Here is a 22,146-nt window from a genome sequence, read left to right on the forward strand (position 1 = left end):
GGGAGGGCAGAACCTTTGCGATGTGTCCGTCAGTAGTCATTACACTGACGCACACACCACAAACACACACACAGCAGTGATTCAGAGTCAGTAATAAAGTGATGGGGAAAGGAGCTCTTAATGCAATATGTTGTACAAAACAAGTCTATATAGGACTTCCGATAGAAATGACATATTTTTCACTAAATAAGGTGCATTTTAATTACCACAGATACATACCAAGTCTTAACTATTATGTCAAAATGCAGAATGAGACGTTTTTCTCTGGAAGCATTTTTCACATGGATTTCAAAGCGGTGCTTGACGCTGTGCCAGTCCGATATGAATCACAAATGCAGCTTCATGATTGCTGTAACCAAGTGGATAGCCACAGTCTACCAGCAGATTAATATTGTGGAGGATGAGAGTTTAAGAGATTTAATGCCCATATGAATCACGAATGCAGCTTCATGATTGCTGTAACCAAGTGGATAGCCACAGTCTACCAGCAGATTAATATTGTGGAGGATGAGAGTTTAAGAGATTTAATGCCCATTGCAATGAATATGCAACAAATGTGGAGACCAGTTCTTTCAATTAGTCAAACTCTCACTTAGACACTGGGAAACGTTTAATATTACTTGAATTGGTGATATTTTAGTGAATTTCTATCTTTATACTGTGGAAGGCTTTGTTTGGAAAATGTTAATAAAGCATTATATTGATACATTTTCTTTTCTAAAAATCAAATAAATGCATTTTGACAGAAAAAGAAGTATATTTAGTCAAATTTCAGCACTTTCAAAATCTGAGATTACTCATGATTAACTACAGAAAATAAATCTGCCCGATATATATATATAAAATAAAAAGAAGCTCTTTCTAGGCCACTGATATGACTGGGTTCTTCTTCATATGTGAGTGTACATGATTTTAAACAAATTACAATCTTTAACCTACTTGAAGCAACACAAAGTCAAGAGTATAATGGAAAGCGGACAGCAGGTTGACAGGTGCGTCATCGTATGCAAACAGCATAAAACGGAACCTGAGATGCACTTACTTCTTTTTGGACTTGGATGTAACAGAATCAGCATCCTTGCGAGGCCGGCCCCGTGGGTGTATATCTGAGGGGGCCGGGCTCCCTGAGGGTGTGGCCCCAGCACTGCTCACGGGAGGAGATGGTCCTTGGTCAGAGGGATCCAGACTCTTATCCTCTGATGACATTCTGTACAAAGATGGATACAATGTTAGCTGACGAATATGGGAGAATGTGGAGTTTTACCATTGAGCAGTGAACTGAGCTTTGGTTGGTAAAACCATTCTAAATAACACATCCTAAAGTAATATTAAAGTTTAACTCCTAATTAAGCTCTATCAACAGATCAGTGGCCTCTACCACAACACTAAATCATTACTTGTGTTAGCACGAGAGATGTATGGAAGAATCACTTACTAACCCTGTCTATACAAAGGTATATCCAATCTTTTAACAGGTCATAAGCGAATAAAATGAACCCAGATCCCACTGATTTGATCATAAGGGATGAATGATCAAAATAATATCAGAATCACAATACGACCTTTTGCGATTATCAATCCGCAGGGATGTGATTTTATAAATGGAATACATGTGCTGCTTGCTGCGATTACTGTATATGCGCAGCCGTGTTCGTGTATTACACATACTGAAAGCATGCGTAAAGATATGATACATTGTATTAAGTGGTTTCAGTTCTGTTCTGTCTGTGGTGTATTACACATAGTCTGACCATGCATGAGGCTCATGGAAATGTTTTCAGCGTTCACTGCTGCAAACATGCTCAACCAACTTTTGTCAAATAAACTCATATCTTAAGCGCTTTCCTCTCCACAGAAATATGATACTATTACGCAATCATCAACAAATCATTGTTTCTGCACTTCTCAAATTGTTTGAATGATGGATTACCAATAAATAACTGTACAAACAAGTCCAGGCTTACTAACACACTGCACCGCATCAACACAACAACATTAATCCATGTGCAAACAAACAAGATTCTCAACGCAACTAGGCCCGCACAACAATGTCAAGCTGCTATCAGCACAAAAATATATTATAAATGTCTCGGGATGGGTGTTTGAAATGACAGACGAGCCCCCAATAATGTTTTGCCCAACGATTGTCTTGGAGTGTAAGCGTGTAACATTAAATATAGATATCAAAATAACTTGTTTGCTGGAAGAAATGACAACAAACAAGTTAAAAAGCTGTGAAATAATCAAGTGGTTTATTATACAAAAGTGTAAAGTGATAAGTGAACTGGTGAAAAGTTAAATGAAAATAAACATGTATTTATTTACAAAACCTGGTAAGTACTAGGGTTATATCATCGTCCATCGTGATGGCTGACCAACATCACGATGTCGAGCCACCATCGTGATGCCACGCCCCCTTTTGCGAGTCTTGCTAGTGTGACTCACTAATCCTAGTCTCTTCTATAGTTAACCTAAAAACTTTGCAGGGATTGCTCTGTAAATTAAATTGAGAATATAACTAATGCATATATGCTATTTTAAATACTGTAGTTTATGCCAGAGACGTGACGTGTTAGTCTGTGAAAATACTGTGTCAGGCAGGCTACACAAATATTGATCTTGACATTGTTAGCTTCTTGTCTTTTTTTACATGTCTTACACTGTACATTTAGATTAAAATATTTTATTTTAAGCCTTTATTAATTAATTATTAGTAGTTGTAGTGTCTCAGAACATCTTGCTCATTGTCACATAGCTCTTGTATACACTGAAGCGGCAGTTTAAGATAAACCCAGACCAGCTGAACGCCAAATAACTTTTGTCTGGTTAATACTTTTAAAGAAAAATTTCCTTGGCCATAAATCCATAATGTCAAATCAAATGAAAGAAACAAGGTGAATATGAATAACACACATTTATTAAAACATAGAAGAACAACAAATAAAGACCAAGAAAACGGAACAACACTCAGACCGAAACTCGGCATTAACATTTCACTTATAATTAGCAGCACAATTAACTTCAGCACAGGCTACAAAATAAATGATGTTATTGAAATATTGTAAAGTGGTCATATGAACTACACAAATGAACGTTTAAAAAATAATATGCAAAATCGAATAGCTCCGCAACGGATGGCGAAAAATGCGTAAAGAAGTCTACTATCTTTCACCATAGACCATGTTTAAATTTCAATGTTTCTGGCCAGAAATACCAACATATTCACTTTATCTGGTTTTAATAAGCTGCGGATTGAGTAACTACACTACCCGCTGTGCTGAAGACCCGCTCTGATGGAGTATTGGTAGCACATATGCGCAGATATTTCCGTGCTAATCTTGCCATAAACGGAAACATTTTGTCGTCCTCTTCCCCATCAATGGCCATTTCCTGCAGGTACATGGTCATTTCTGCCTCCAACTTTTGCTCATCAGTGAGCGTGGCTGTGGCTGCTCTCTTCGCAAAAAGGCTGCCCAAAGACGACTTTTTTTTCTTAGGCGCAATATATTAAAAAGCCCGGATGAGTAGGCTACTAATTAGTTGGGCTAGTAAAATAACGAAATTATAGTTTTTCAGTAGAAAAAAAAATATCTATGTAAAGAGATATATTAAAATAAAAAGTGCTTAAAAGTGCACAACTCTTCTTAAGTGGAAGAAATATTTTTCCCCCTTACGTGCAACCTATTGGAAAGCGCGGATGAGTCAGTTGGGATAGTAAAATAACGAAATTATAGTTTTTAAGTGGAAAATAATATTATGTAAAGAGATATATTAAAATAAAAAGTGCACAAATCTTCTTAAGTGAAAGCTAAAAAAAAAAATGCTTCACGTGTCGTGCAACCTACTGATAAAGCGCCGACGATGGGTTGGGTTATTAAAATAACGAAATTATAATTTTTCATATAATTTGTATAAAAATAGAAACCCTAGGTGTATGCACAATATACGTCAAGTAACCTCCTACCTGTCCGCTTCTCACCACTGTAACAAAACAAGAATAACGGATATTATGAAGGGGGGGGGACTATAACCCACATAACAAATAATAACAAAAATGGGAATGAAAACGAGACCAGAACGAGACCAAATAGTAAAACGAGTGATGAACGAACAAATAACAGCAAAAGCTGAAGCGAATGGGTTTTGGTGGGGTTTTAAACTAGACGATCTGTTGGAACTGGTGACGTCAAAGGGAATTAACAGAAGCAGCAACCAATTGGAACATAAAAGTAAGCAAAGCCAGAGACAGCGCAGAATGACAAGCACATATATTTCAGACACACTGTTTTTTCCCCCCTTTGTTAACCATAAAGCAACTTAACTTGCTATATTTTTCAAAACAATCACAAGTAGATGATTTTACCATATCATTCAGCCATATTTATACTCATAACACTAATAATCAATATCAGGGGTAGACGATTTATATGGCGGCCACTATATTATTGGCTGATAAGCGTGAAAATCTAAATATTATTGCGCCAATAGTGGAATTTCCACCAATATTTTTGTCAATCACTTGTTACGGTTTATTTCCTTGTGGCTGAGAATCTCTGCCTTTCTGCGACATCTTTCCATCATGCAAGCACTTGGGTAGCCTCAAATGACAGTTTGCATTCACACAGTCAAAAGTACCGGTGCTTCAGTATAAAGTCGATACAAAAATAAAAAAAGATATTACGATACACATGAGCCAAAATGTTCTGATAATATGTCTAATATGCTGTTGGTCCTCTGCGTGCCGCCAAAACAGTGCCGACCCACCGAGCCATGGACTCTACAAGACCCCTGATGGTGTCCCGTGGTATCTGGCACCAAAACATTAGCAGCAGATCCTTCAAGTCCTGTAAGTTGCGAGATAGAGCTGCCATGGATCGGACTTATTGGTCCAGCACATCCCACAGACTCAATCAGATTGACATCAGGGGATTTTGGAGGTCAGCGCAACACCTTGAACATGTTCATCAAATTCTTCATCCTCTAACAATGTGTGCAGTGTGGCAGGGTGCATTATCCTGCTGAAAGAGGCATGAAGTGCCATCAGGGAATACCATTGCCATGAAGGGGTGTACCTGGTCTGCAACGATAGTTAGGTAGGTGGCACTTATCAATTTGACATCCACATGAATGGCCGGACAGAGTTTACCAGCAGAATCACACTCCCTCCACCAGCTTGTTGTCTTCCTGCAGTGCTTTCTGGTAATAACTTTGCCCCTGTTGCCATCAGGTAAATGGTGCACATGTACACGGCAGTTCACATGATGTAAAACAAAATGGGACTCATCGGACCAGGCAACATTCTTCTACTGCTCCAAGGTCCAGTTCTGACACTCGCGTCCCCATAGTAGGCACTCACGACTGTGGACAGGGGTCATCATGGGCACTCTGCGGCTACGCAGTCCCATACGCAGCAGGCATCGATGAGCCTTGGGTGCCCAACACCCTGTCATCGGTGTGTGGTTTGTCCCACAAACTACCAGTCAAACATTTTGAAACACTTGACTGAAATGTTGGCTAATCTATGCTATTGGGTCATTAGAATTTTGTGCTTTCAACTGTTGGAGTGCACTGTGCAAATTAGATGAACATAGCAGTAAGTACATTATTTGTCAGAATTTCACAATGACTGGCACTGGCTAGATGTTATTTCTGTTATTATGCACACATCGACACATTACACACAACAGAGTACAGAGAACTCTTTGAAGGGTTTAAAGCAACACATCGCGACTAAAAGAAACCCCAAACACAACACGGTGCATATTTCTTGAAATAATCCTCACAGAATGACATGAGATGGCTAACAACTAGATTGTGAGTGAAACTTATGTTTGTTGTAATTTACGAGTTGAGACTTTTCTAGCGCTATAACTCGTGACTAAACGATTCGAATAATTGTGATCATATTTCATAAGATATACAACGGAACGGTCCCAGATGAGCGCTGTAATACGCGTCTGTGAACGAGACGCGCATGTCTACAATGCACACACATACATAACACACGCAAACCACCGCTACACTTGCAGTCTGGCTGCTGGCATAAACATAACACAATGCATACAAAGATTATGGTTTGTATTGTGTGTATTGTTGTTTAATGTTCAATACATGCTATTAATTTATCACATCATTTTGGTTTAATGTATTATTACATCTGTTAAAAGTTAATTATGCGCTCCTTGTGAGCGAGTCATCAGGATTACTGTAACATTTCTCATACAAATCAATATCTGGAAAACCTTAAATAACAGCATTTAAGAGCTTCCAAACTTTTAAATGACACCTATTTTTCAAATGAGTAGCTTTTAATTAATTGGCTAGCAGTTCCAGGTTAAAATATTAAATTAAAACTTGGAAAAAAGGGAAAAAAGATTATCAATATTGGCCACAATAAGCTTTGAATTATCGGTTATCATATCAGCTCAGAAATTCCATATGGGTGCACCCCTAATTATTATCATCAACATCACACTTGAAAACCAGCACAAAGCAGAGATGAGAGGTAAAGAGGAGGAGGCTGTATTGCTGACTGGTGTCATTTAGCACAGCTGTATGGATGAACACTGGGGACAGCTCCTGCTCTGTGTGACGGCACTGCTCTCTATGGAGCTCCGCTCAAATTAATTTACACATTATGTTCAGCACAGTCATGTTGAGGACAAAGAAAGAAAACGAATGAGGAAAACCCCCACACCTAGCAGAGCGCTTTACCTCGGCTCTTATTTGAATGATGATTTCACTGCGGCATCTACCTGACCACAACAGCCCGATGGCAAACCCACTCACGCTCTAGCCATTGAAGGAAACGGAAGTCATTCGCTTTATGAGCAGATACCTGTGAACTCACTTGACAAGCACAGTTTTCTAACCCTTGTTGACATATTTCTGACTTAAACAGGAAGCTTGAGTAGGACTTATCAAAATTCATTACTGCAGGGCTGGGCGATATATCGAATATTCAATCTATAATTAGGATGATCTTAAATTTAACAATATTGTGAATATTGCAATGATCTTAATGTGCATTTTATTTGGTTACTACTTTTCCTAAAGACTGTAACATTAGAAACCTCAGGGCTGCACAATTGTATACGATTTGAAAAAAAACAAAAAAAAAAAAACAAGAAAAAACATCAAAATCGCTATATGTTCATATGGCTATTAATCTGTAGAAAACTGCATTTTCATTCCATTAATACAAAGACTTTAGAGTGCTTTAGAGTGAACAGCTGATGAGTTGTTAGAGGACAACAGATGTAGATTTTGCCAATACCGATAACTAAAGTAATGGAAAATGTAGAATAATACCAAAAAAATATATTTGTAGTCTTTCCTTACTATAAAGAGCACAGACATTGAAGCTACAGGAGTCCAAAATAAATAAAATAACAAGCAGTTATCTATGCAACCAAAATCTCAATAACTAGAAAAAACATTTAATTGGTGCATTACAGGGGACGTTCAACTTTAAACAAGTCTTATTTTAAAATGGCAGACACTGGGCTAACTAACAATACTTTATATGCAAGTATTTACCAAATGTTGCCTTTTACAGCCTATATATTCACCAGATGAAGAGTTTATTTGTATGTTTCATCAGATAAGGTTTTAATGATGAGCAATAAAAAATAAAAATAAAATATCGGCACAGATTTTCTTTCAAAAAGCTCTCATTCCACACTAACGTTTTCAAGCGTTTTCCAAAAGTTGCTTGTCCACACTGAAACATATGAAAATGCTTAAATCGTGTCACTGCGCATGCGGAAAATCCCCGCTGCATGTACGGTCTGAAAATTGTCCTCGTGTTCTGTCGACGGACACCAATTCCGAGTAAACTTCCCATCGCCTTTGAAGGAATGCGATGTGAAGGCTGTACAAAGTGACATTTATTTTTTAATAGCGCAAGCAAAGTATCAGGCACAACAGCGGCGCTATAACACAGGCCGCCATCTTGATTGTTTTGGTTGGATAGATCACATGACTAAAAACGCGTCATCGTTTTCCAAAGCATCCGTTTTCACAGTTCACACTACACACACTACTAAAATGTGAAAACAGTGTTTTTACATTTATCCACATTAGAGTGCGTTTTCAAAAAGCTCAATTTTCACAGACAAAAACGCAGTCTCAGTGTGGACGGAAGGCCAAAACGGAGAGAGAAAGATGCGTTTTCAAACGAAAACGTATTAGTGTGGATAAGGCCTAAGTCTGCGTTTAATACTTGATTTGTTTTGTTTAAACTAGCACCTGTTAGTAGCACACTACTCTGTTTATTATTTGAGCTTTTAATACAGAACTGTAGTGGTGAAGTGCTTTTGATTTGAGCGGTTCAAGTTTTAGGCTTTATATTGCTTATTAAACAGGCGTGTTCAGCTGTTTCACACAAACACTGATTACTCAAACAAGGAAACCAACAAGGCACTCAACTATCACTCTTATTTCTTCAACTTCTACGGTTTTGTATTTCTTCCTCTTTTCTTCTCTCCAGCTGTACTGTGCTTTCAACACATTCCCAGTCACACTTTAGACACAAGAGAAAGCGGAATCCTAACCACTTTCACTCTTTCTCCACTTCCTCTTCTAAACCTCTCTCTCTTTCTATCAGTCTTTGGAACTGCCAGTCAGCTGTACTTCATTCCTGCCATTACTAGCCAATCAGGTCTCAACATCCCGGCCTTGAGTGAGACCTAGATTCAACCAGAGGGCACAGTCGCAACCTTTGCCCTCTCAATCAAATACACTTTTACACATCACCCCCGTCAGATTGGGAGGGGTGGGGGAACAGGTTTGCTTATGTCCAACACATGGAAATGTAGTCATCTGTCCTATCTGTGTGACAATCCTCTCCTTTGAACTACATGCCAATAATTTTAACCATCTAGTAAGTAAATATACATTTTGTAGTTACATATCCCCCAGGTCAGCTAGGAATCTTCTTAAAGGAGCTGGATGTGCATCTATCCTCAATTCCTAATGATGGCAGCCCACTTGTGGTCCTCTGTGATTTCAATGTTTATGTAGAAAGATCTCAAGCTGCAGACTTTCATACATTCTTGCCTTATTTGCCCTCAAATGCCTCACAACTAGGGATGCATGATACATCGGCGGCTGATATATTATTGTCCGATAACCGGGAAAGTTTAAATATTATTATTGTGCCGATAATGGAATTGTGCAGATATTTTTGCTGATAATTTGTTCTGGTTCATTTGCTTGGCTGAGAATCTCTGACTGCCTGCGGCTTCTTTGCTTCAGGCAGACTCGTGCAGCCTCAGAGATGGTGTGCGTGCACACACACAACATCTCTGTATGAGTGAAAGACAGGCTCATGTTGTGAGGATTATTTCAACATCTCTGCACCTTGTTTTGGGTCTGGTTTTAATTCGGGATCATCTGCTGTAAGTAACCACATGCCATTTCCCATATTCTGTTTATGTTTCATGAGGCAATAAATGAAAGCGCAACAAAACCATGTATGTATGTTCCTTTGGGGTGATCCCTTGGTCGTGGAAAAGATGTTACTGTGTTTCAGAAGAAATTATTGGCCTGCATCAAGCAAAGAAAACAACTAAGGAGATTGCTAAAAGCACTGGAATTGGGGTAAGAACTGTCCAATGCATTATTAAAACATGGAATGATAGTGGTGAACTGTCAGAAATGTGGTCGGAAAGAAAATCTTGAATGATCGTGATCAGAGATCACTAAAACACTTGTAGTCACATTGTAAAAAATCTATCAATTTGCTAGGGAGCATAAAGATTGGACTGTTGAGCAATGTAAAAATGTCGTGTGGTCTTATAAATCCAGATTTACCCTATTCCAAAGCGATGGGCGCATCAGGGTAAGAAGGGAAGCGTATGAAGTGATGGAGCCATCATGCATAGAGCCCACTGTACAAGCATCTGGAGGCAGTGTTATGATCTGGGGTTGCTTCAGTTGTTCAGCTCTTGGCTCACCAACGTTATGTGACAATAAAATTAAGTCAGCTGAATATCTGAATGTACTGAATGACCAGGTTATCACATCAATAGATTTTTCCTTCCCTCATGCCACAGGAATATTCCAGGACAACAATGCCAAGATTCATCAGGCTCAAATTGTGAGAGAATGGTTCAGAGAACACGAGGAATCATTTTCACTCATGAATTAGCCACCACAGAGTCCTGAACTTAACCCCATTGAAAGTCTTCGGATGTGCTGGAGAAGACTCTCCCGTCATCAATACAAGATCTCGGCCAAAATTGAATGCAACTCTGGATGGAAATAAATGTTGTAACGTTGCACAAGTTTGTCGAAACAATGCCACAACGAATGCACGCTGTAATCAAAGCTAAAGGCGATTCAACTAAATATTTGAGTATTACTTATTTTTTTGGCCAGGCAGTGAATTGCACCATGCATATAGAGATTAGGGTTACATGCTGTTTATTTTGTGCATAATTTTGGTTCAATGCATTACCACAGCTGTTTGAAGTTCAGTAAACTCTCTCTGTGAGCGAGTCATCAGGATTACCATAAACACTCATTTAAATGGGCACCATACAATTTATGCAAGTGTATTGTCATTTATTTCTCATTCAAATTAGCATTAATTTGTAATATAGCCACATTTCTGGTTAATGTTACATCTGCCAAACCTTAAATTGCAGCAAGTCCAAATTGCAAGCTATTAAATGACACATATTTTTCAAAAGAGATGCTTGTAATCAATTAGCTAGCAGTTCCAGGCAGGGCTGAAATGATTAGTTGACGTTATCGACAAAGTCGAGAATAATAAAAAGCTATTTAAAGGAAACAATCATCCCTCCAGCGAGCACACTTGCTGCAGCTGCACTATCAGTACTTGAATTTTCTTTTTCATTATATAATACATAGATTAGTACATTTTAGCCAGAATAACTGATTGGTCTCATTGTAAAGTTTTCGCCTTCAGTAGGAGTAGTTCCGGGTTGCACTCAGCCCTTATAAAGCTTAGTGTGCCTGTACATCAGTGGCTGTATATTATGAATGGGGACACATGTTTGATTTTGCTTTGCGATTTACCTGGAAAAGAGAGCAAGTTGCACCACGAGTGGGGTGCATGTCTGAATGCACAAGATAACATTGTCGCCCGCTGTCACTCAACGCCACCAACAAGAGCCGCACGAACACTCATCATAACATTGAAAATAACAAAAACGAGCCCATGCCACACCCACCGACCGATGTTCACAATCACGAATGTTCTTTTTGAACATTGGTCCAAACTCAGGGCTCCTGAAAGACAGTGTTGCAAATCTAAAGACACTGTTGACCTAAGAATTAGTCACTGTTCTCTTCCTTCTCAGCGAATGTATTCACCGCTAAAACAGATTACTATCAAAACAAAAGCAACAGAACTTCTGACATTCACATGCTCTTCAAAACTTTCACATCTTTGTAAAGCTGATGACTAGCCACGTTTTTCAGAGACAAAATAACAAACATAAGCAGTCAATTCTCCACACCACAAACCCACAGACACCCATCACCAACAGATAACCCACTCCACCCCTTTTTTTCACCCCTCTCTGAGGCTGAGGTATCAAAACTTCTCTCCAGCCACCCTACTACCTGTTCTCTTGAGCCTTTTCCCTCTCATCTCCTCTAGGCCAATTTTCCTTCTATCCTACCAGCACTAATACACATTATTAGCACGTCTCTCCTCACTGGTAACTTTCCAACTACATTTAAAGGGATAGTTCACCAAAAAATATGCCATCCCAGATATGCATGACTTTCTTTTTTCAGTAGAACACAATTGAAGAAAAATAGAAGAATATCTCAGCTCAGTAGGTCCTTAAAATGCAAGTGGATGATGATTAGACCTTTGAATCTCCAAAAAGAATAGACAGTAAGCATAAACGTCATCCATACAACTCCGCTGGTTAAATTAATGTCTTCTAAAGCAAAACGATCGCTTTTGCTGCGAAAAATAGCGCTGCTCTTCCGGGAGTGTCGCATGTGTGTCTGTTCTCATGCGAACATGCCAACATGATTAAGTCTCACACGTGTACCGTTGATGACCGGAAGCAATGATTTATAGTTAAGAAGTACTAAATATTGTTATTTTTAGCAGCAAAAGCAATTGTTTTGCTTTAACCAGTGTAGTCATATGGATGACGTTTATGCTCACTGTCTGTGATTCAAAGATCTAATCACAATCCACTTGCATCTTAAGGACCTACTGAGATGAGATATTTTTTTCAAATGTGTTTAGAAGAAAGTAAGTCACACATCTGGGATGCCATTAGGGTGAGCTGCTTAAGAAACCTACACTAAACCCTCTTAGAAAAAAACTGAATTTACTCCCCTTTATAGTAAAAACACTTGAATGAGTCTGTAGAGTGTAGGAGGGTGGGGCCGGGCTGAAACAGCACATGCCCTGTCCCCAATCAGCCTGATGGGGGCGTGCAAGGGATAAAGGCAGCCGACGATGACAGTTAAAGAGAGAGACAATTACAGGCAGCTGCCCTGTGTGTGGTTATGTGTCTTTGTATTTAATTAAATATTATGTATATGATTAAGCCGGTTCTCTTACGAGAGGTTCTCTCGTATTGCGTAAGCTAGCTTACGCTACGGGAAAGATTCATCTTTTCTGAGATATTGAAGCCAAAAAATTATCCTTAATTTTTGTATCCATTGTCAACGCAGTGCGGCAGCTGCAGACCTTGAGCGGGCTAGCTAGCGAGCTCATAGGTTGCTCTGTGGCAACTGCTGCAGCCTATAGACGAGCTTGGGCGAACTCGCATCCAATGAGAGGCGTCCGCGCTCACTGCATCAAAGCCCGCCAAAATGGGCGTGACTAGAGTGCATATAAGCGTAGTTCATAGGCTGGAACCCTGATTTTCATCTCTTCAGCGAAGCTCTTCGCGATCGCTGACCTGGAAGCCGCGTCGCCGTTCGAGGGGCATCAAGCAAGCGTGGACAGCGCTAGAAGAAGCCGGCCGCTCTCAGCCACCTTCAGCCATCCTGCGAAGCTACGCCATCCGACGACGTATCCTTTTATTCAGCAAGCTAGTTCTCACGAACTATTCACAAAAGAGTACGAGCGTCTTTTTCAAGATGCCTCGCTCCACTTGCGCCTCATGTCGCGCCCTTCTCAGCACAGGAGACCGCCACATCATCTGCGCTCTCTGCCTGGGACTGGGGCACGCAGAGCTCGCCCTCACTGAGGGCGGATGCGATTTCTGCGAGGAGCTACCGATGTCGACCCTGCGGGCTCGGCTCGAGCGCTCAAAGCAGAAACCGCCGCGCCGCCTTACCTTCAGCAGCGCAGGAAGAAGCGCCGCTCACAAAGGCTGCCGGAAACTGTGGTTGAAGCGACTGCCTCGCCGGAGCCTCTCCCTCGAGCATCGCTTTCACCCTCCCCGCCCCCCCGGGACGCGCAGTTGCCGCCGAGCGGCCGCACTGCTGCCATCTCGGATGACGAGGCAGAGGATAAGGGCCGCTGTTCCATCATGGCTTCGGACAGCGAGGAGTGGTCAGGCTCCCAAGCCTCCTCCTCGCCCAGGAATCCAGCAGGACCCGCGCCGAGTCGAAGGGGAGTTAACACGCCTCCTCACACAGGCCGTCGACCGCCTCGGGCTCGAGTGGTCACCGCCCCTGAGCAGGCACCCAACAGACTCGACGGCTGCTTTCTTCAAAGCCATCGCCGCTCTACACCCGCGCCCGGGCAGCTCCCTTCCTGCCGGAATTACATACGGAGCTTGCAAAGTCGTGGAACGCTCCTTTTTCAGCCAGGACCCGTTCCCACGTCTCCACCTCTCTCGCGTCGGTGGACGGCGCCACTGAGAGAGGCTACTCCTCCATCCCCCGGTCGAGGACTTCGGTAGCAGCACACCTTTGTCCGCCCTCCGCGAGATGGCGTTCCAAGCCTGTGCTCCTGTCTAAGGCCTGCAGAGCGACTTCGCCTATGTTGGCCGCGCCTATTCCGCCGCCGGCCAAGCCGCATCTGCTCTGCACTCAATGGCCGTTTTACAGATCCTACAAGCAGACCTTCTTCGAGTGGGATGAGAAAGGCAGGCACCCAGAAGCTGTTACTGATCTACTGGCGCGACAGACCTCGCCCTTCGGCTACCAAAGCTGCAGCCCAAGCTCTAGGGAAGTGCATGGCCTCGCTGACTGTGACCGAGAGACACTTATGGCTAACACTAGCCGACATGGGAGAAGCAGAGCGCTCCACGTTCCTCAACGCACCGCTCTCTCCGACCGGTCTCTTCGGCTCCGCAGTGAGTGGCATTGTTGACCGCTTCTCAGAAGTCCAGAAAGCCACCCAAGCCATGAACCTCTTCCTGCCGCGTCGCACTAGCTCCTCTGCAGGCCGCTCACGTGATCAGCCTCCTGCACGAGCCTCTTCACAGCGCCCAGTTCAACAAACTCAGACTTCTCAGCGTCGACAGGGCGGCCGCCCTCGATCAGCGCTCAGACAGCCGCCGCAGACCGCCGCCCCAGCGGGCCTCGATTTAAGGTAACGCTGAAACCAGAGCAACCGAAGTCTTCCTAACTTTGTTGAACAAACGACGGCTCAGTCCCGCCGCGGCGGACCACCGTCAAAGCTTTGCCCCTGTCAGTCCCCTTCTCTCAGGCTACTACAGTGGTGAATTTAGCAGCCAACAAGCCGGTGACACTGCCCGCTTGCCTGCACTCAAACGCCGTTTTCACGGTGACCCAAATAAATCTTGTAAAGAGCAAACATGTCTTATGTGTAGAAAAAGTGCCCACAACCCAGTGTTCAGCCCCTACACACAAGCATAACACATCCCGTGCTCCTATCAGAGCACGCTCTCATAAAGCAGATTACTGAACCGCTCGAAGCGTCAGAGTCAATGAAGGCGCCCACAAATGCGTCGCGTGCGCCCATTCTCTGCCCGCTCTGTCACACGACCAGCCCTATGTGTAGAAAATGTGCCCACAATCCAGTGTTCACTTCTGCACACAAGCACTGCATGTCTCGTGTCCCCACCAGAGCACGCTCACATAAAGCGGTTACTGAACCGCTCGAGCGTCAGAGTCAATGAAGGCGCCCACAAATGCGTGCGCGCCCATTCTCTGCCCGCTCTGTTACACGGCCAGCAACCATTCCTCTGTGTGTAAGTCCCGTGCCCATGACTATGCTTGCGCATCACGTAACAGAGGTGACTCTTTCCCCATTCATTCCAATCGGGAAGTCACTCACAAATCAGCCTGTTCATGCTGTCTGCGAGCAATCATGCATGAACACACTAAATGCGCTCACACATTTTATCAGCGCTCTGTGTGCGGCAATCAGAGCGAATTGGCCATTCACCCTCTAGCGTTACGCTTCAAAGCGTGGGAAGCTATTCCAGGGATATCCAAGTGGGTGTTAAGCACAATACAACAGGGCTATTTGCTACAGTTCGATCGCCGCCCCTCGCTTCAGAGCTCGGCTCGAAACCACTGTGAACACGGAAGCAGCGTGCATGTTTCGTTCAGAAATAGCAAGCCTTCTGTGCAAAAGGGCCACCCTCTCTGAGCGAGTCGGGGCTTTACAGCCGTTATTTTCTTGTTCCCAAGAAAGACGGCGGCCTCAGACCCATATTAGATCTCAGGGTTTTGAACAAGGTGCTTGCAAAAGACCGTTCAAAATGCTTACAATCAGGAAACTCCTCGCGCATGATGCGCCAGGGGACTGGTTTATTTCTCTCGATCTGAAAGATGCATACTTTCAGATTCAGATAAGTCCCCGTCACAGGCCATTCTTGAGATTCGCCGACGGCCAGGTTTATCAATACACCGTCCTTCCGTTCGGCCTGTCCTTAGCACCCCGTACTTTCACGAAGTGCATGGATGCGGCGCTCGCACCCCTCGCGGAGTCAGGGTTTGCGAATTCTGAACTATTTGGACGACTGGCTGATTATGGCTCAGTCACATATGGAGCTTCTGTCTCACAGAGCAGTTCTCCTCAGCCATCTGAACAGTTTGGGTCTTGCAGTCAATTGGACCAAGAGCTCACTACAGCCCAGTCAGACCATTTCCTTCCTGGGAATAGAACTAGACTCCGTGGCAATGACGGCTCGCTTATCTACACAGCGCGCGACGCCGTGTTCAGCGACTAGCCGCATCTTTTCAGATGAACAGCCTCACGCCTCTGAAGAAATTCCAGAGAGTGCTAGGTTACATGGCCTCAGCCGCAGCAGTACTTCAGCTGGGTTTACTGCACATCGCCCGCTTCAGCATTGGCTAAACACCCAGCGTCTCGCCGGGCTTGGGCCACAGGCCGCCAGCCCATCAAGGTGACTCAGACCAGTATATCAGCTCTGCAGCCCTGGACAGTGGCCGAATGGTATCAGCGGGGAGTGACAATGGGAGCTGTAGCTCGCCGAAAAGTCATCTCGACAGACGCGTCCAACACGGGTTGGGCGCGGTCTCGCGAGGGCTCTCCGGTTTTCGGCCTATGGTCAGTTCAGGAAAAGCTCCTTCACATAAATTGTCTAGAAATGATAGCGGTCGAGTACGGCCTCGTGCGCTTTCTCCCGGTCATTCAGGGTCACCACGTCCTGGTCCGTTCGGACAACAGATCTGTGGTATCCTACCTAAACCGTCAGGGCGGTGTCAGATCCAGGAACCTCTTCCATCTGACAAAACGCATACTGAGTTGGTCCCAGTGCCACCTGCGCTCGCTGAGGGCGACGCGCGTGCCAGGCCACCTGAACGACGGCCCGGACAGACTGTCCAGAGACAATATTCCCCAGGGGAATGGTCCCTGCACGCTCAAACAGTCCAGGCGTTATGGCACCTATTTGGCAGAGCAGAGATAGACCTCTTTGCGTCCAAAGAGAACTCTCACTGCCCAATATTTTTCTCGAGCGAGGACGCGCTGGCCCAGGACTGGCCCAGATGCCCGCTTTACGCCTTCCCTCCCGTCTCGCTGTTGCCACAGGTAATGCAGAGGATCAGGGAAATGCGTCACTCGGTGCTCCTCATAGCCCCGCGTTGGGAGAATCAGACATGGTTCCCGGAGCTTACGCAGCTGTCACTGACAGCGCCGTGGCCCATCCCAGTGAGAGCAGATCTCCTCTCTCAAGCTCGCGGCACAATCTGGCATCCCCACCCAGAGCGCTGGGTGCTGCATGCGTGGGTGTTCAATGACTACCCGTCGCTCTGCCAGAAGGAGTAATAAACACCATCAAACACGCTAGAGCCCCTTCCACAAGAAGACTCTATGCGTCAAAATGGTCTGTGTTCTCAAAATGGTGCACCGACAGAGACCTGGACCCGCGGACATGTGGGGTGTCGTCGCTGCTCGTATTTCTACAAGAGCTGCTGGATAAGGGCAGATCCCCATCCACGCTCAAAGTGTATGTGGCGGCCGTTGCGGCGTTCGCTGAACCCCTGCACGGCCAGTCATGGGGTAAAAGCGAGCTGGTCATCCGCTTCCTCAGGGGAGCTAGAAGGATGAACCCCCGCGCCCCCATCGGTTCCTATCTGGGATCTTTCTATAGTTCTCGAAACTATGAAAGCCCCCTTTCGAACCACTTCAATCCGTGGATTTGAAATACCTTTCACTCAAAACCGTTTTCTGACTGCCCTGTCATCAGTCAAACGTGTGGGAGACCTTCACGAGCTGTCTGTCACGCTGCGTGTCTTGAGTTTGGACCAAGTGACTCCAAGGTCATTTTAAAGCCTAGACACGGCTATGTTCCCAAGGTGATCGGTACTCCTTTCAGAGCACAGGTCATTTCCCTATCGGCGCTGCCAGCATCCGATAGCGAACGCGACGCCAATCTCCTTTGCCCGGTCAGAGCACTGAGATTGTATACTGCGCGCTCCTCTGCTTTCCGACGCTCGAGCAGCTTTCGTTTCGTTCGAGGGCTCCCAAAGGTCTCGCCGCCTCGAAACAGACACTATCTAGATGGATAGTGGACGCTATTGCTGCTGCATACGGCGTCAAAAGACCTGCCATGTCCGTTGGGCATTAGGGCTCACTCCACTAGAGGCATGGCATCCTCGTGGGCATGGTCCAGCGGGATTTCCATTCACGACATATGTGTGGCAGCGGGATGGACTTCCCCTCCACCTTTGTCAGATTTTACAATATGGAAGTGCCCGCTCTGCAGGCAAAACTACTAGCGGTTTAATACGCTACAGCTCCCCTGGTGAGCTGCACTGATGGGACACATTCCACACAGACCGGCACCGCCGCTCTGTCGTTCCCTTCCCACTATGTGCTTATGTATTACACAATCAATGACCCGCATTCTTGCCGGCCAAATATTATTTCCCCACTCATAAGGGTTCCCCGGGTCCCCCTTAATTCCCTGGGGCTCATACAGTGGATGCTTGGCACGCACGGCGTTGACAATGGGTTCCGTAGCGTAAGCTAGCTTACGCAATATGAGAGAACCTCTCGTAAGAGAACGTGTCGGTTACCTAACGTAACCTCGGTTCTCTCTAGATGAGGGAACAAGTATTGCGTAGCCGGCCGTGCTTCGCGCCACGCGGCGACTTTTCGCTTCAGTCAATGAAAACCAGGGTTCCAGCCTCACTGAACTACGCTTATATGCACTCTAGTCACGCCCATTTTGGCGGGCTTTGATGCAGTGAGTGCGCGGACGCCTCTCATTGGATGCGAGTTCGCCCAAGCTCGTCTATAGGCTGCAGCAGTTGCCACAGAGCAACCTATGAGCTCGCTAGCTAGCCCGCTCAAGGTCTGCAGCTGCCGCACTGCGTTGACAATGGATACAAAAATTAAGGATAATTTTTTGGCTTCAATATCTCAGAAAAGATGAATCTTTCCCGTAGCGTAAGCTAGCTTACGCAATACTCGTTCCCTCATCTAGAGAGAACCGAGGTTACGTTAGGTAACCGATACGTTCTCGCCTCCTCATTTCCCTTAACCCCTTTACAGAGTCGTGTTTACCTAGGTCTCCTCTTCTCTCTCCCAGAACAACCTGTTAGACAGCAACTGGTCTGGCTTCAAAAGAGGACATTTAACTGAGAATGCCTTGCTGTCCGTCACCAAAACTCTGTGGCTGGCAAGAGCAGAGAATCGTCTATTCTCATTCTGCTGGATCTGTCTGCTGCTTCCTACAGGTCCTACATGCAGTGGTGTAGTGGTGTCTGAAGAGGTGGGCATACTATGAGCTTATGAAGAAACAACCATGGTATAGTAACTTGATGTTAAATATGTATTTAAATGTATAGGTCTTATTAATGTTCCTTTTCCATTCGGTTACAATGAAAATTAATATTGTACAAATATTAATAAACAAATACAGTGTAGTTAGTCCACTCGAGACTTCTCCCATTCCGTCCATCACAACCACTGTGATGGACAGAATGGGAGAGTGGAAGTGCTAGGTTTTTAGAACATTCTACACTCGTCTGTTTGTATGCTTCTATGACAATGCAAACACAGAATCCCCATCTTGCATTGCAACGAAAATATGGAGGTGCAATTAGCCGTCAAGTGCATTTGCGATCACATATTATCTATCATAATCAATCATTATAAACATCCAAAAACCATATTATATGATTGATAATATATAATCTGACCTTCAGTGCATCTGCTGTGAAGTGTAAAGTATGATTTATTTTAATTACAGCAGGCATTAAAAGAACTCATGCTGGGGGATCCATCAGTTCAGGAGAAACTCACGTGTGAAAAGGTTAATGCGCTTTTCTGGGTATAGTAAAATTGTCATTAAATTATTTGATATCAAAAGAAAAAGGCATTTGGTAGCCTATAATTATGGGACACAGTTGTCCAGCATCTACAAATAGCAGCAAAAACTTGCACTGGTGCAATAACATGCAGCATTTTCACAAAGCTTAATTGCATAAGTTACATTTAAATTATATAAATGTATTTCACAAACAAACACACACACACACACACACACACACACACACACACATATATATACATATATATATATATATATATATATATATTACTCTAGGGATAGATGCTAGAAATGTCCCACCCCTTAATGAAATGGAAAATGTGATTGGTTAGTAAATATCCAATCGCATTCTGAAATAAACGTTCTGATTGGTGGATCCGCTTAGTCGGACTGTCTGTCTTCCTGTGCCATCAGTTGCGCTACCACAGCTCCATGCATGTTTAGGGAGAGAATCGCTGTACACTTTAAAATAATAAAAACACAATACACTATTCACTCAACAGTGCTGCAGTATCACGTTATTAGACTGAAAAATGTCCTGGTCAAAAGCCTACTCGTTGTACTGCCGGTCATTCGTATAATCACTTAGTTTAGCTGCGGATACGCAAAATCCTAAGAAAGATATGAGGGCATACGGCATATGCCTGTGTATGCCTATGTACTCCACTGCCTACAGGGTGTCTTGAACGGGATTGGTGTCCAAGTCACACAGACTAAATACCAGGGTACCTCAGGGTTCAGTGCTTGGGCCCATCCTCTTCTCCATAAACATTACATCACTGTGATCTGTCATTCAGGCACTTGGCTTTTCGTATCATTGCCATGTGAATGACACACAACTCTACCTCTCATTCCAGCCTGATGATCCTACGGTTGCTGCACAGACCTCAGCCTGCCTGGTAGAAATCTCATGAGGGATGGAAAAACACCACCTTTAAATCAACCTAGTATAAACCAAACATCTTGTTGTTACTGCGAATCCAGCTACACAACATAACTTCACCAATTTAGCTAGACTCTTCAATGATCACACCATCCATGACAACCAGAAATCTTGGGGTAGTGTTTGACAATCAGTTAACTTCATGGGCCACATCGCAAAGACATCCCAATCATGCAGATTTGTGCTGTACAACATTAGGAAGACCAGACCTTTCTTATCGGAGCATGCTACATACAACTATTTGTCCAAGCTCTTGACATATCGAGACTGGACTACTGCAATTCTCTTATGGCAGAACTGTCTGCATGTACAGTTAAAAATCTGCAATCTAGAATGTGGTGGTGCATTTGGTTTTCAAGTGTTTGAAGCCCAAAAGTGTGCATGTCACACCTCTCTTCATCAAACTGCACTGGCTTCCATTGGATGCTGGCATCAAATTCTAAGCATACTTGCTTACCGAATAGCCACGGAGTCTGCATCCCTTATCTACACTCACTACCTCAAGTCTATGTACCCTTCAGAAGCTTGCGCTCAGTGGGTAAATAGCTTCTCCTGGTGCTATCTCAAATGAAAAATGACTTTCTCTGACTTCCACTTCAACCAATCCTCGCTGGTAGAATGACCTTCCGAACATCACTTGAGCAGCTGATTCTCTAACTATTTTCAAGAAACATCTTAAGACGTATCTCTTTCTCATTTGTAAGTCAGTTTAGATAAATCGCATCTACAAATACAAGAACTTCACAGTTCTTCTGATATTAACATGCAGTGACAAAGATGATTAGCACACAATCTCAGGTTAATACAGGTACTCCATGAAAACAACTTCTATTCTATTATATAAAATATAAATCTGCTCAAAATCATGAGTTTGGAAATATTTCAGTGAAAATTTTGAATTAAGTTTCTCAGCCCTGTTGACAGTCCTAATAAATATACAGTTGTTTGAAATGTCTTGTATCCATAATGAAAATAAAAGGGAAACAATATTTTAAATATTAGATTTGTTAGAAGGTTACAAATACTTCATATTCGTATTTCTTCATGTCATTTATCTTTCATAATAACACTGTACGTTTAAATATCTAGAACGGAAATGCATGACAGTGTTCTTTAAACAGCGATGTTGTTAATACAGTTGTGTTTTAATCATGACAATTTGTTGTAATCTTGTCGTAGGTGATGGAGTTATAAGCAGTGGTGGAAAGAGTACAGATTTATTTTACTCAAGTAAAAGTACTGCTGCTGAAGAAATAATATACTTGAGTACAAGTAGCAGTCCTGAGAAATATTATGTCTAAAGTAAAAGTAAAAAAGTAGTTACAATACAGTTTTTCCCCATTTGCTGATGTATTGAGTTTTTGCACATTGTTTTACACTTGCAAGTCAAATTATGGTTTTAAAAATAGGCAAAAAGGAACACATTTCTCCTGAAATTCTATTTTCTCCTATCGTCTATTGTTTTAGAGAGATAAAGGCTATTTCATGCATTACAGTATTGAAAAAAAAAAAAAGAATCTCTAACCAGGA

The 22,146-nt window shown here is 43.4% G+C and overlaps 1 protein-coding gene across 1 annotated transcript in view; it reads right to left on the reverse strand.

The window, feature by feature from the left end:
* Positions 1-22,146, reverse strand: part of LOC127634477 (histone-lysine N-methyltransferase 2C-like) — a 232,070-nt gene that overhangs the window by 187,279 nt on the left and 22,645 nt on the right. Inside the window, 1 exon segment of the mRNA XM_052114063.1 lies at positions 1,043-1,207. Within this exon segment, the coding sequence (XP_051970023.1) occupies positions 1,043-1,206 (164 nt within the window). The 5' untranslated portion in view covers position 1,207.

Source organism: Xyrauchen texanus, chromosome 41 (assembly GCF_025860055.1).
Source record: "Xyrauchen texanus isolate HMW12.3.18 chromosome 41, RBS_HiC_50CHRs, whole genome shotgun sequence".
Classification (NCBI taxonomy): domain Eukaryota; kingdom Metazoa; phylum Chordata; class Actinopteri; order Cypriniformes; family Catostomidae; genus Xyrauchen; species Xyrauchen texanus.